Source organism: Petromyzon marinus, chromosome 58, assembly GCF_048934315.1.
Source record: "Petromyzon marinus isolate PM22_M1 ecotype Great Lakes invasive population chromosome 58, UKy_Petmar_22M1.pri1.0, whole genome shotgun sequence".
Lineage (NCBI taxonomy): Eukaryota > Metazoa > Chordata > Hyperoartia > Petromyzontiformes > Petromyzontidae > Petromyzon > Petromyzon marinus.
The window spans coordinates 2378740-2390803 of record NC_133724.1 but is presented as its reverse complement, the minus strand read 5'-3'; the positions used below and the strand labels follow the sequence as shown (position 1 = coordinate 2390803).

Sequence of the window (12064 nt, the reverse complement as noted above, 5' to 3'; positions counted from 1 at the left end):
TGAAGCTCTTTTTTGCACAGACTCGTACGCACGCACGTCCGCTGAACTTCTTTCGCACCGTACGTGGCCAACCGCGCTAATCGGCGGTGCGGGGGAAGGACAACAAACACTAAACACAACAACCAGCAGTTCTAAACAAGTTAGTTCGTCAATCTAGACGATGATGATTTAAAAGTGCACAGCTCCAGTGGCTTCCTAATATCGGAAGAGCGTTCCAGACGGCGCATGTGAAAGCGCCGCGCGACGATGCGGTGTTCGACGGCTGAGCAGCCAAAATCCGCTGCTGCTGCTGCGAGGATGAGCGGAGCGTCGCGTGATTATGATGCTTCATAGCTCCTCGACGAAGTCATCATCGAGGTGATCGTGGTTCATTCGTGGCGAGCACCTTGCGTGTAACGAGTGCGACCTCAGGCGGAATTCTTCCGGCAACCGGACAATTCGTTCAGCAACTGGTGAGCGCAGTTTGCCGCACGTTGACCGAAGAGTTTGTAACTTCCCGTTAGTAAATCATCATCATCGTCGTCGTCGTCATCGTCGTCAAGTAACCGCATCGGCTGCTGCTGCTGCAGTAGTGGACGCGGTTGAGGAGTTGTGGCCCCAGAAGAAGCTTCGGGGCGAATAGATTGGAGCCGGGGGGGGGGGGGTCTTCGTCTTCCTCGGCCTCGCTGGGTCTTGCGCGACGGGGGCAGTTTGTTTGCCACTTCCTGCGAACTCCGTCTCAGCTTTCCGACCTTCGCCCATCGTCGTCGTCGTCAGGACCGAAGTTGTTTTTCATTTTAAAAAAAAACATTAACCCACCGTGCCGCTTCATCAAACGACGTGCCCGCACGCGCGCCTTGGCAGCGGACGCTTCACTGGCGGCGCACCCTACGAGCGGACTACCGGGAGGACAGAAAACCCGACAACACGGAGTTGCGCCGGCGGTCTTAGTTGGTGAGGGCCCGGGCTACGTTTTTACCGAGCCCCCATTGTGTCGGGGGGGGTGGGGGGGGAACTTGCCGTGGCAAAATAATAAATCAACCCGCCCGGCACGCCGGTGCAGTGAAGAAGCCTCCGCTGGCATGAGACTGGCGCGGTCTAAAACATCGACTGCTGGGGCAAAGTGCCCAAACTAAAAACCACTTTTTAACTTTACCAGGTAAGGCCCCGCTGAGCTGCTGCTGCTGCGTAGCTCTTTTCCCAGAAGCGTATCCTGGCGATCGCAAATTGAAAACCCGACGAAGCGGGCTTATCGTCGCCATCACGTGGAGCGGCAGCCAAATACGCTGAACGCGCGATCTTTATTCTGACATGCGGAGGGGGAAGACCGGAGGAGCTGGAGAAAAATCCTCGCGACCACGGGGAGAGAGAGAGAGAGAGGGGACACCGCAAACCTCCAGATAGACATATAAGAATAGGTGTTACCCTGTCTGGCAATAAAACAGCTGTTAAGATATTAAAACACCAAACTGAAACCTTTTGCGGGGAATTGTGTCTGCATTAACCACGTGCAAAAAACACTGTTTGAGACCGAGCTCTAAAGAAAGCTGTCTCTCGTGTGGACCAATCAGTTTCAAAGACAATGCATCATCACATACTGCCAGAGAATGTTTTTTGTTTGCACATTCACCACAAGTATGTATGTGTGCTGAACGCAGTGACATGTTTCCTTGCAAAAGGTTTCAGTTTGGTGTTTTAACATCTTAACACCTTCTGTTTTATGGCCAGAAAGGCTAAAACCTATTCTCGTGATTTTGATACTGCCAAGGGAGGTCCCATGATCTAAATATACAGCAGCAGGCATCAGCGGCGGGATCGAACCCACGGCCTCCTGCATACCGGGGCGAGGGAGTTAACATCTCCTAGCCACCGTGATGATGATGATGAGAGAGAGACACGCAAACTCCAAATATACAGCAGCAGGCGTCAGCAGCAGGATCGAACCCACGGCCTCCTGCATACCGGGCGAGGGAGTTAACATCTCATAGCCACCGTGATGATGATGATGAGAGAGAGACACGCAAACTCCAATATACAGCAGCAGGCAGCAGGCCTCAGCGGCAGGATCGAACCCACGGCCTCCTGCATACCGGGCGAGGGAGTTAACATCTCCTAGCCACCGTGATGATGATGAGAGAGAGACACGCAAACTCCAAATATACAGCAGCAGCAGGCGTCAGCGGCAGGATCGAACCCACGGCCTCCTGCATACCGGGCGAGGGAGTTAACATCTCCTAGCCACCGTGGTGATGAGAGAGAGACACGCAAACTCCAAATATACAGCAGCAGCAGGCGTCAGGGTCGGGATCGAACCCACGACCTCCTGCATACCGGGCGAGGGAGTTAACATCTCCTAGCCACCGCGCTACAGCGGTGGCGCTCGCTCCTCACAGCGGCCTCCGAGGGTTCGATCCCCGACCGGGGTCGCCCTCTCTCCATGTGCCGCCGTGCGGGAGTTTTTCTCTCCGCCAGCTCTGCGTGGGTTCTCCTCGGCGTTCTCCGCTTTCCCTCCCAGAGCTGGCGAACAAAAATTAAAACGGCGTGCGATGTTTACCGGTTTTGGACAAAATCAAACGCCGCAAAAATTCGCCTTGCGCGAATGACTCAAAAATTGGAAATCACAGGGAAACAGCAGCAGCAGCAACAGCAACAGCGCCCCCTGCTGCGAGAACCTGGCAGGACCCCCACCACCCGGTCCGTCGGGACGCGGCGTCGTCCCCCTCCCGTGGGGTTCCTCCTCGCTCCCCTCCCTCCCCCCCCTCCCCCCCGTCAGCGGCGTTCGATCCCCGGCACGACGAACGGGGGGGGGGGGGGGAAGGTGCCGCCCCCCCCCCTCTCGCCCGCGTTCCTGTGCGCCTGTGGGCATCGCTGGAAGCAAGGCCGTAGACATGGAGTCAACATTGGTGGGGGGGACCAAATCTTCCAGGGGGTCTGGGGGTCCCCCAATCAGAAAAATATCTAAATTTGAAAACTCATTTCCTCTTCTTTGGTTAAGTCACGTGGAATGAGAATAAAATAATAAAACAATAAAATTCTATGCCTAAATATTTTAAAAAATGCACTAACACGTGGGATGACTATTTATTTATTTTTTACAATAATTTCTAATAGTGTTATTGTATTACATTGCTCTGTTTTTTTCAATTTTTACCTCTTCTTGTTTCATTGTATGTAATGGCAGAGATTAGGGATGCATAAAGTACAACCATAAACATAATCATATAAACATAAATGTTTGCTTTGTTATATGAAGACAAGTCCAGATATTGCAGCCAAGGTTTAGCAAATTGTTGCTTTTATATAGCAATATATTGGGGGGGGGGACATTTTGAGCATATTTGATTATTGGAGGGCATGTGTCCCCCACCCCAATATTTACTATAATTACGGCCTTGGCTGGAAGGGATCTCGGAGGTGAGCTCTGCGGCGTCCGCTTCAACGGACCGTCCTCCGCGGTGGGGGCGAGGGGGGGTGTGTGTGTGTGTGTGCGTACGTACGCACGCTGAACTTCTTTCGCGCCGTGCGTGGCCGGCCGTGCCAGTGGTCAGGAAGCGGGTCTTCAACGGAGACGATTTAAAAGGCGGGCCGTCCCGCTGCCGCGCGCCGGCCAATCTCGTCGCTCCATCTCCGCGTCGGTCGAAAAACCCTCGGGGGGGGGCGGGCGTCCCCCGCCGGCTGCCGCTCGGGGTGAAGCGCAGCAACTCGTTGCGGCGTCGGTGGGGGGGGGGGGGGTGGCTGGCGAAACGGACTCTCGCCTGCCGTACGCTCGCACGTTGAAGCTCTTTCTCAACGTACGTGGCCGGCCGCGCTCATCGGAGGTGCGCGGGGCGGGAGGGGGGGGAAGGACAACTAACTATGGCACAAAAAGCAGTCGCGGAGAAATGAGTTCGTCGACCTGGATGACGATCTTAAAGCGCGTAGCAGCCAGCGGCTTCCTAACGCCGCGAAGGAAACAGCGCGTTCCAGACGGCCGCGGAAGCGTTTTCTGAAAGCGCACCGCGCCCCGGTTGAACTTCCCCCGCGGGTGTCCAAAGCGCGACGCTTTTTTTTCCCCGCATCGACGCTCGAACTCTCGGGGGGGGCGGGGGGGGGGGGGGCGCCGATCTCGCTCCGCCGAGTCGCCGGGGATCGAGGGGCGCCCCGTCGGTTCCCCGCGTTGACTCCCGGCGCCGTCTGCCAGGCGGCGGCTGCGACGGCGCCAAGGGCACGGAGGTCACCACCGCCTCGCCGGCCGTGCGGTCTCACGACGAGGAGGAGGAGGAGGGCGATGACGAGGTGTTCGTGGTGGAGCTCAGCAAAGGCCAGAAGGGGCTTGGGATGGGACTCATCGACGGCATGGTAAGTTTCTCCAAACGTCCGTCGCTCGGTGATGCCCTCTCCCTGCGGTGGCTAGGGATGTTAACTCCCTCGCCTGGTGTGCAGGAGGTCGTGGGCTTGCATTGAGAAACGTGCGTTATTGAGATGATTTTGCCGCAACGTATTTGCACGCGATAAGCAACTTGTTTTGAGCGCACAGATTTACAGTCGGGGACAGGTGAGAACGTTACAACAATAATACAGAAACATGATGAAGGTAAATGTTGACTTAAAGCTTTCGTGACCTGAGGAATTGATATTCTTTGGGTCTTTAGGTAAAGTCACATAGATGACGATCGCTTGTGTTGCGATCGAAACGTCGTAGTTTTTTTGTAATTTTTTTGTTATTTTCTTTGAATCCATCTACGCGATTTTACCGAAAGGCCCAAAGAATATGATGAAGGTAAACAAATCACTTGGTAAAATATACAGATCAGGCTAAACAATTTTTTTTTATTGTCCGAGGTAGGACCCACTGAGCTACGTAGCTCTTTTTCAGAAGCGACCTGGCCACAAATGATCACTCAACGAAGTGGCTCATCATCATCACGTGGACATTAAGAGCAGCCAAATACTCGAAACGTGGTGACGTTGATTCTAAATTTGGAGGGAAAAACCGGAGGATCCGGAGTAAAATCCACGCGACCACGGGCAGAGAGAGAGACACGCAAACTCCAAATATACAGCATCAGGCGTCAGGGTCGGGACCGAACCCACAACCTCCTGCCTACCAGGCGAGGTAGTTAACATCTCAGCACAGAGAGACACGCAAACTCCGATAAACTCCGATAAACATCTCGCATAGCGATAAACATCTCGCTATGCGCTCAATGACAGGAGTTTGCACGCGGTGCCCCTGAAGTGCATTTGGAGAGCCACGCTGGGTGTGTGCCGTGCTTCTGTCTCCTGCCCCGCGCAGTACACGCGCCTGCGCGTGCCGGGGATCTACATCAAGACGCTGGTGCCCGACACCCCCGCGGCACGATGCAGGCGGCTCAGCGCCGGCGACAGGATCCTGGCCGTCAACGGCACCACCCTGGCCGGCGTGGACTACCAGAGGTGGCCGCACCGCCACCGCATCCGCACGCTCCTCACCACTCCCGCGCACTCACCACTTCCACACACCCACAGACTCGCACAGAGACCCACAGACTCACGCAGCGACCCACAGATAGAGAGACCCACAGACTCACACAGCGACCCACAGACACAGAGACCCACAGACTCACACAGAGACCCACAGACTCGCACAGAGACCCACAGACTCACGCAGCGACCCACAGATAGAGAGACCCACAGACTCACACAGCGACCCACAGACACAGAGACCCACAGACTCACACAGAGACCCACAGACTCACACAGAGACCCACATACTCACACAGCGACCCACAGACACAGAGACCCACAGACTCACACAGAGACCCACAGACTCACACAGAGACCCACATACTCACACAGCGACCCACAGACACAGAGACCCACAGACTCACACAGAGACCCACAGACTCACGCAGAGACCCACATACTCACACAGCGACCCACAGACAGAGACCCACAGACTCACACAGAGACCCACAGACTCACACAGAGACCCACAGACTCACACAGAGACCCACAGACTCACACAGAGACCCACAGACTCACACAGAGACCCACAGACTCACACAGCGACCCACAGACACAGAAACCCACAGACTCACACAGCAACCCACAGTCTCACACAGAGACCCACAGACTCACACAGAGACCCACAGGCTCACACAGAGACCCACAGACTCACACAGAGACCCACAGACTCACACAGAGACCCACAGACTCACACAGCGACTCAACAGACTCACACAGAGACCCACAGACTCACACAGAGACCCACAGACTCGCACAGAGACCCACATACTCACACAGAGACCCACAGACTCACACAGACACTGAGTTGCGCTTAAACCGTAGTCGAGGGGAGCCGGCAGCCCGCGCGGTTCAAGCCGGGCTCTGTCCATCGGCTCTCGTAGGAGACCGCAATCTGAAACAGCCTCCCCCCACCCCCCCCCCACACGAGGTGAGTCTGTGGCAGCCCCCCCCCCCGCCCCCCTCCTCCCCGGCTGCCGCATTTTCAGTGAAGGGTTTATTTTAGCCGGAGGACATTCCTGGGCCGTCAGCACGGGGGACGCGACGGTCGGGGGGCGGTTCTGGAACCGCGGCGCGGCCACACACGTGCTACAAACTATTAACATTTTTGCCGGGCAAGGCCCGTGTAGTTCTTCTTTCAGAAATGACCTGGGTATGACAAATGATGGCTGGACCAAGTGGGAAACTTACAGCAGCGGCCAAATGCTCCGACCGGAGGACCCGGAGAAAAAATCCACGTGACCACGGGGAGAGAGAGAGAGAGACACGCAAACTCAAAATATACAGCAGCAGGCGTCAGGGTCGGGATTGAACTCACGACCTCCTGTATACCGGGCGAGGTAGTTAACATCTCCCAGCCACCGCGGCGCCCCTAACATCCCGACACAAGGGGTCACAGGCCACGTGCGTGGCCGCCACCGCGACCACCATCACAGCCGTCACCACCGCCTCTGTCACCACTGTCAACGCCACCATCGTCACCGCCGCTGCCGCCACCGCCGTCACCGCCGTCACCGCCATCACCGCCGTCACCACCGTCACCGTCGATCGCGACCGAATTTCCCCGATCGCGACCGTTTGCCGTTGCAGCGCCATGGACATGATCCGGTCGAGCGGAGACGGCGTGCGTCTGCTGATCGCCAAGGTGGAGAAGAAGCAGAAGCAGAGCACGCGACTTTAGACGCCGGCCGCGCGACCGCGTCCGCTCGCACGCCTCCCGTCGTCTTCGTCGGCGGCGGCGGCGGCCGCGGTCAATCTCGATCCACTGCTGGATGAAGGCCCCCCCAATAATGCCTTTCTGATGGAGAAAGGCATCGCTGGGAGGGAGGTGGTGGGCGAGGGGAGAAATCCCGAGTCCTGCACACTGAGTATCCGTCGTTGTTTTAGCGCGCGCGAATGAGGAGGATGGCTTCGCTTTAAAGCAATATTGATTTTGTATCTCGTTTCGCAGTTGCCCACTGAGAATCGCACCACACATACGCAGGGTGCTTTCACGAAAAATCGTTCAACACTTCGGAGAATCTGCACAATTCCGTGAGAAATGTTTGCTTGCCTGGAGAGCACCTGGAGACGGTTCCGGGCACGCGTTGACGGCGAACAAGCGGGAGACTCTTTGACTCTGTGGCGCTATTAACATCACATTTGTTCTCGTGTTACATTGTATTGTCCGTTCTTGTTCCATTTCAAAACGATAGTCACATGTAAGTGTTAACATTTTTTTGAAGCGCCCTGCGTGCGCGTGTGTGTGTGTGCGTGTATGTATTCGGCGCGTTACTGTCCCTGATTCGGCGACCCAAACGGTCGCAGGGCAGTTCGCCCGCGACTCATCGTCGACACTTTTACGGGAGGCCCGCGGGTCGCCGGCCGGCGAAGAGAACGGTGGCCAGACGATGGCCACCTGGTAATGTTTTATAAGTTCAACCTCTTTCACGCCGTATGTAGCCAACCATGTTAATCCCAGGTGCGGGGGAATGGAAAGATTGTACGCACGTTTCTCGAACTTCTTTCGCACCGTACATAGCCAACCATGCTAATCCGAGGTGCCGGGGAAGGAAAGATTCTATGTATGTACGTTGAACTTCTTTCGCACCGTACGTAGCCAACCGTGTTAATCGGAGGTGCAGTGGTATGGGCAAATTCGCCCGATGAAGCTGGTTGTTGTGATCGCCAGCGAAACGTCGTTAGGCTCAAATTGTAAACGCCGTGGGTTTACTCTCCAAACACACAACCGGCGTGTGCTGACGCTAGTGACGAATTGGCACGTTCTGTTTACGTGACACAAACCTCGCTGATTGGCCGCGTCGGGTGACGGCGGCGGCGGCGGCGTTGAAAACCGGACAATAAAAACCAACAACAACAACAATAGCAAAAACTAACCACCCTCCATCGTGATTAACATTGGTCGCGCGAGCAGGACGACTCACTACTGCTACGACGACTACGCGTTGGACTGGGGCGGCGATTGGAATATTGGGGGGGGGGGGATTTTTTTTTTTATTAAATAAAGATGACGAAAAATAAATTGGGAGATGCCGAGCGAGGAGAGACGCGGTCGGACTCTCTGGTGGCCATGCGGCCGCCCCCCCCCCCCGCTGACCCCCCTCGGGCGCAGGCAGCACGAGGGGCGTTTTGGTGGGGGGGGGGTGGGGGTTGTGGGGTGGGGGGCTCGATACGCGCCGTCGCCGCTCTACGTTCGCATTCTTCGCTAATTTTTCCGGCCAGGGGATCTGTTAGGGGGGCACTGCCAATGTGTCACCACCAGTGTGTGAGGGGCCACCACGCATTAGGAAATCCGTCGGGGTGCGGGCGGGCGGGGGGGGGGTTGACAACAACAGCAGCAGCACGATGATGATGATGATGTGGGTGGGGGGGGGTCTCACATTTTGTCGATTTGTCGGGAAGGGCGGTGGGGCCGCGCGTCAGGCGGGGGCTGCGCTGAAGGCCACCGGCGCGTGCCGCCCATGTCCCCCGGGAGCCCCGCGATGAAAAGTGACTTTGCCGTCCATCCGAACCGAAGCCGTCGGTCGCTCGACAAACCCCCCCACGGGCCCCGGGGGAGACACGCGCCGCGCTCGCCGCGCTCGCCGCGCTCGCCGCTGCGAGCAATTAAGAAAAAAAACTCCAAAGTCATCAAATGAAACGGGAAAATAAAACGTGCACGCGACTCGGGGCCCCGCAGGTCCGTCGCGGATTTCTGCGGCTGGGGCGGCCGCTCCCGAGCGGGAAGCGCCGTCCGCGTCACGTTGAAAGCTGCCGTGGGGGGGAGGCGGCGAGCAGAGAGGGACCTGTGGGCCCGCTGCAGCTGCCGCTCGTCGGGGGGGGGGGGGGTAGCCACACGGGACGAGGCGCCCCGGAAATAGCGAGGGGGGGTGGTGGTGGTGGTGGTGGTGGTGCGGGGAGGTCGAGCAACACGTGGCCGCCCGGCACGTAAAACCCCCACAAAGAATCCGGACAAATTAGCGACCCCGCCACCGATCTCGCATTTGCCTTGCGGGTCTTTGTGAAAAGGGGTGGGGGGCCGGGGGCGGTTGGGAGAGGGGGGGGGGGCTCCTCTCGCTGTGACTGTCCACGTAACATTCGCGTGTTGAACTTCAGTTCGCACCGCACGTATCCAACCGCGCTGATCGGAGACGTTTTAGGGAGGGGGGCGGGGGGAGGCGCCCCGCCGGCGCTGGTTCCAGGACTGTACCATCGCTGCCATCGTTATGAGCCGTGGTCTATCCACTGCTGCGTGAAGGGAACTCCCTCTGCCCCATCCTACCCACCACCCCCCACCTCCCTCCATGTCGTGCCATCAATCACCGTCCCTGCGACGCCGTTTGCGTGTTCCGCCGGTTCGGTCGCTTCATCGCTCCATCGCTTCGTCGACGTCATCGAGGGGCCACGGTCTATCCACTGCTGGATGGAGCCCTCCCAAACACGCTATTGTCCTGCGATGCCACGATCCGTCTCTCGCGCCTGCGCACGCACACATCTCACTCACCCCATCTCACTCACCCCATCTCACTCACCCCATCTCACTCACCCCATCTCACTCACCCCATCTCACTCACCCCATCTCACTCACCCCATCTCGTTGCTCCATCTCACCCACCCCATCTCACTCACCCCATCTCACTCACCCCATCTCACTCACCCCATCTCACTCACCCCATCTCACTCACCCCATCTCACTCACCCCATCTCACTCACCCCATCTCACTCACCCCATCTCACTCACCCCATCTCACTCACCCCATCTCACTCACCCCAACTCACTCACCCCATCTCACTCACCCCATCTCACTCACCCCATCTCACTCACCCCATCTCACTCACCCCATCTCGTCGCTCCATCTCACTCACCCTATCTCACCCACCCCATCTCACCCACCCCATCTCACCCACCCCATCTCACCCACCCCATCTCACTCACCCCATCTCACTCACCCCATCTCACTCACCCCATCTCACTCACCCCATCTCACTCACCCCATCTCACTCACCCCATCTCACTCACCCCATCTCACTCACCCCATCTCACTCACCCCATCTCACTCACCCCATCTCACTCACCCCATCTCACTCACCCCATCTCACTCACCCCATCTCACTCACCCCATCTCACTCACCCCATCTCACTCACCCCATCTCACTCACCCCATCTCACTCACCCCATCTCACTCACCCCATCTCACTCACCCCATCTCACTCACCCCATCTCACTCACCCCATCTCACTCACCCCATCTCACTCACCCCATCTCACTCACCCCATCTCACTCACCCCATCTCACTCACCCCATCTCACTCACCCCATCTCACTCACCCCATCTCACTCACCCCATCTCACTCACCCCATCTCACTCACCCCATCTCACTCACCCCATCTCACTCACCCCATCTCACTCACCCCATCTCACTCACCCCATCTCACTCACCCCATCTCACTCACCCCATCTCACTCACCCCATCTCACTCACCCCATCTCACTCACCCCATCTCACTCACCCCATCTCACTCACCCCATCTCACTCACCCCATCTCACTCACCCCATCTCACTCACCCCATCTCACTCACCCCATCTCGTCGCTCCATCTCACTCACCCCATCTCGTCGCTCCATCTCCGTGGCGGTGATCCTCTCAGGCGTGTTCCCTCCTTCGGCTGCCGCGCGTCGGTAATCATCACCGCCACCACCGCCACCACCGCCACCACCGCCACCACCGCCACCACCGCCACCACCGCCACCACCGCCACCACCGCCACCACCGCCACCACCGCCACCACCGCCACCACCGCCACCACCGCCACCACCGCCACCACCGCCACCACCGCCACCACCGCCACCACCGCCACCACCGCCACCACCGCCACCACCGCCACCACCGCCACCACCGCCACCACCGCCACCACCGCCACCACCGCCACCACCGCCACCACCGCCACCACCGCCACCACCGCCACCACCGCCACCACCGCCACCACCGCCACCACCGCCACCACCGCCACCACCGCCACCACCGCCACCACCGCCACCACCGCCACCACCGCCACCACCGCCACCACCGCCACCACCGCCACCACCGCCACCACCGCCACCACCGCCACCACCGCCACCACCGCCACCACCGCCACCACCGCCACCACCGCCACCACCGCCACCACCGCCACCACCGCCACCACCGCCACCACCGCCACCACCGCCACCACCGCCACCACCGCCACCACCGCCACCACCGCCACCACCGCCACCACCGCCACCACCGCCACCACCGCCACCACCGCCACCACCGCCACCACCGCCACCACCGCCACCACCGCCACCACCGCCACCACCGCCACCACCGCCACCACCGCCACCACCGCCACCACCGCCACCACCGCCACCACCGCCACCACCGCCACCACCGCCACCACCGCCACCACCGCCACCACCGCCACCACCGCCACCAAAGCCACCACCGCCGTCGTGGTCCGCCCCATCCACAACCGTGCCCTGCGCCCGAGCCTGCTCGCTTTCCTCGCCACTCTCAACACGTGTCTCTCCACGCATCTCCCTGCAGCGTCTCCCTCCACACATCTCTCCGCGCGCCTCTCCCCAGTGTCTCTCCCCAGCGTCT

The 12064-nt window shown here is 58.8% G+C and overlaps 1 protein-coding gene across 1 annotated transcript in view; it reads left to right on the top strand.

Annotated features, from left to right (window-relative positions):
* RADIL (Rap associating with DIL domain) overlaps window positions 1-8339 on the top strand; it is an 82801-nt gene extending 74462 nt beyond the window's left edge. The window contains exons 16-19 of the mRNA XM_076052788.1: window positions 2604-2704; window positions 4113-4317; window positions 5255-5394; window positions 7054-8339. Of these exons, the coding sequence (XP_075908903.1) occupies window positions 2604-2704; window positions 4113-4317; window positions 5255-5394; window positions 7054-7144 (537 nt within the window). The 3' untranslated portion in view covers window positions 7145-8339. The remainder of the gene's footprint in view (window positions 1-2603; window positions 2705-4112; window positions 4318-5254; window positions 5395-7053) is intronic.
* The last annotated feature ends 3725 nt before the right edge of the window (window positions 8340-12064 follow it).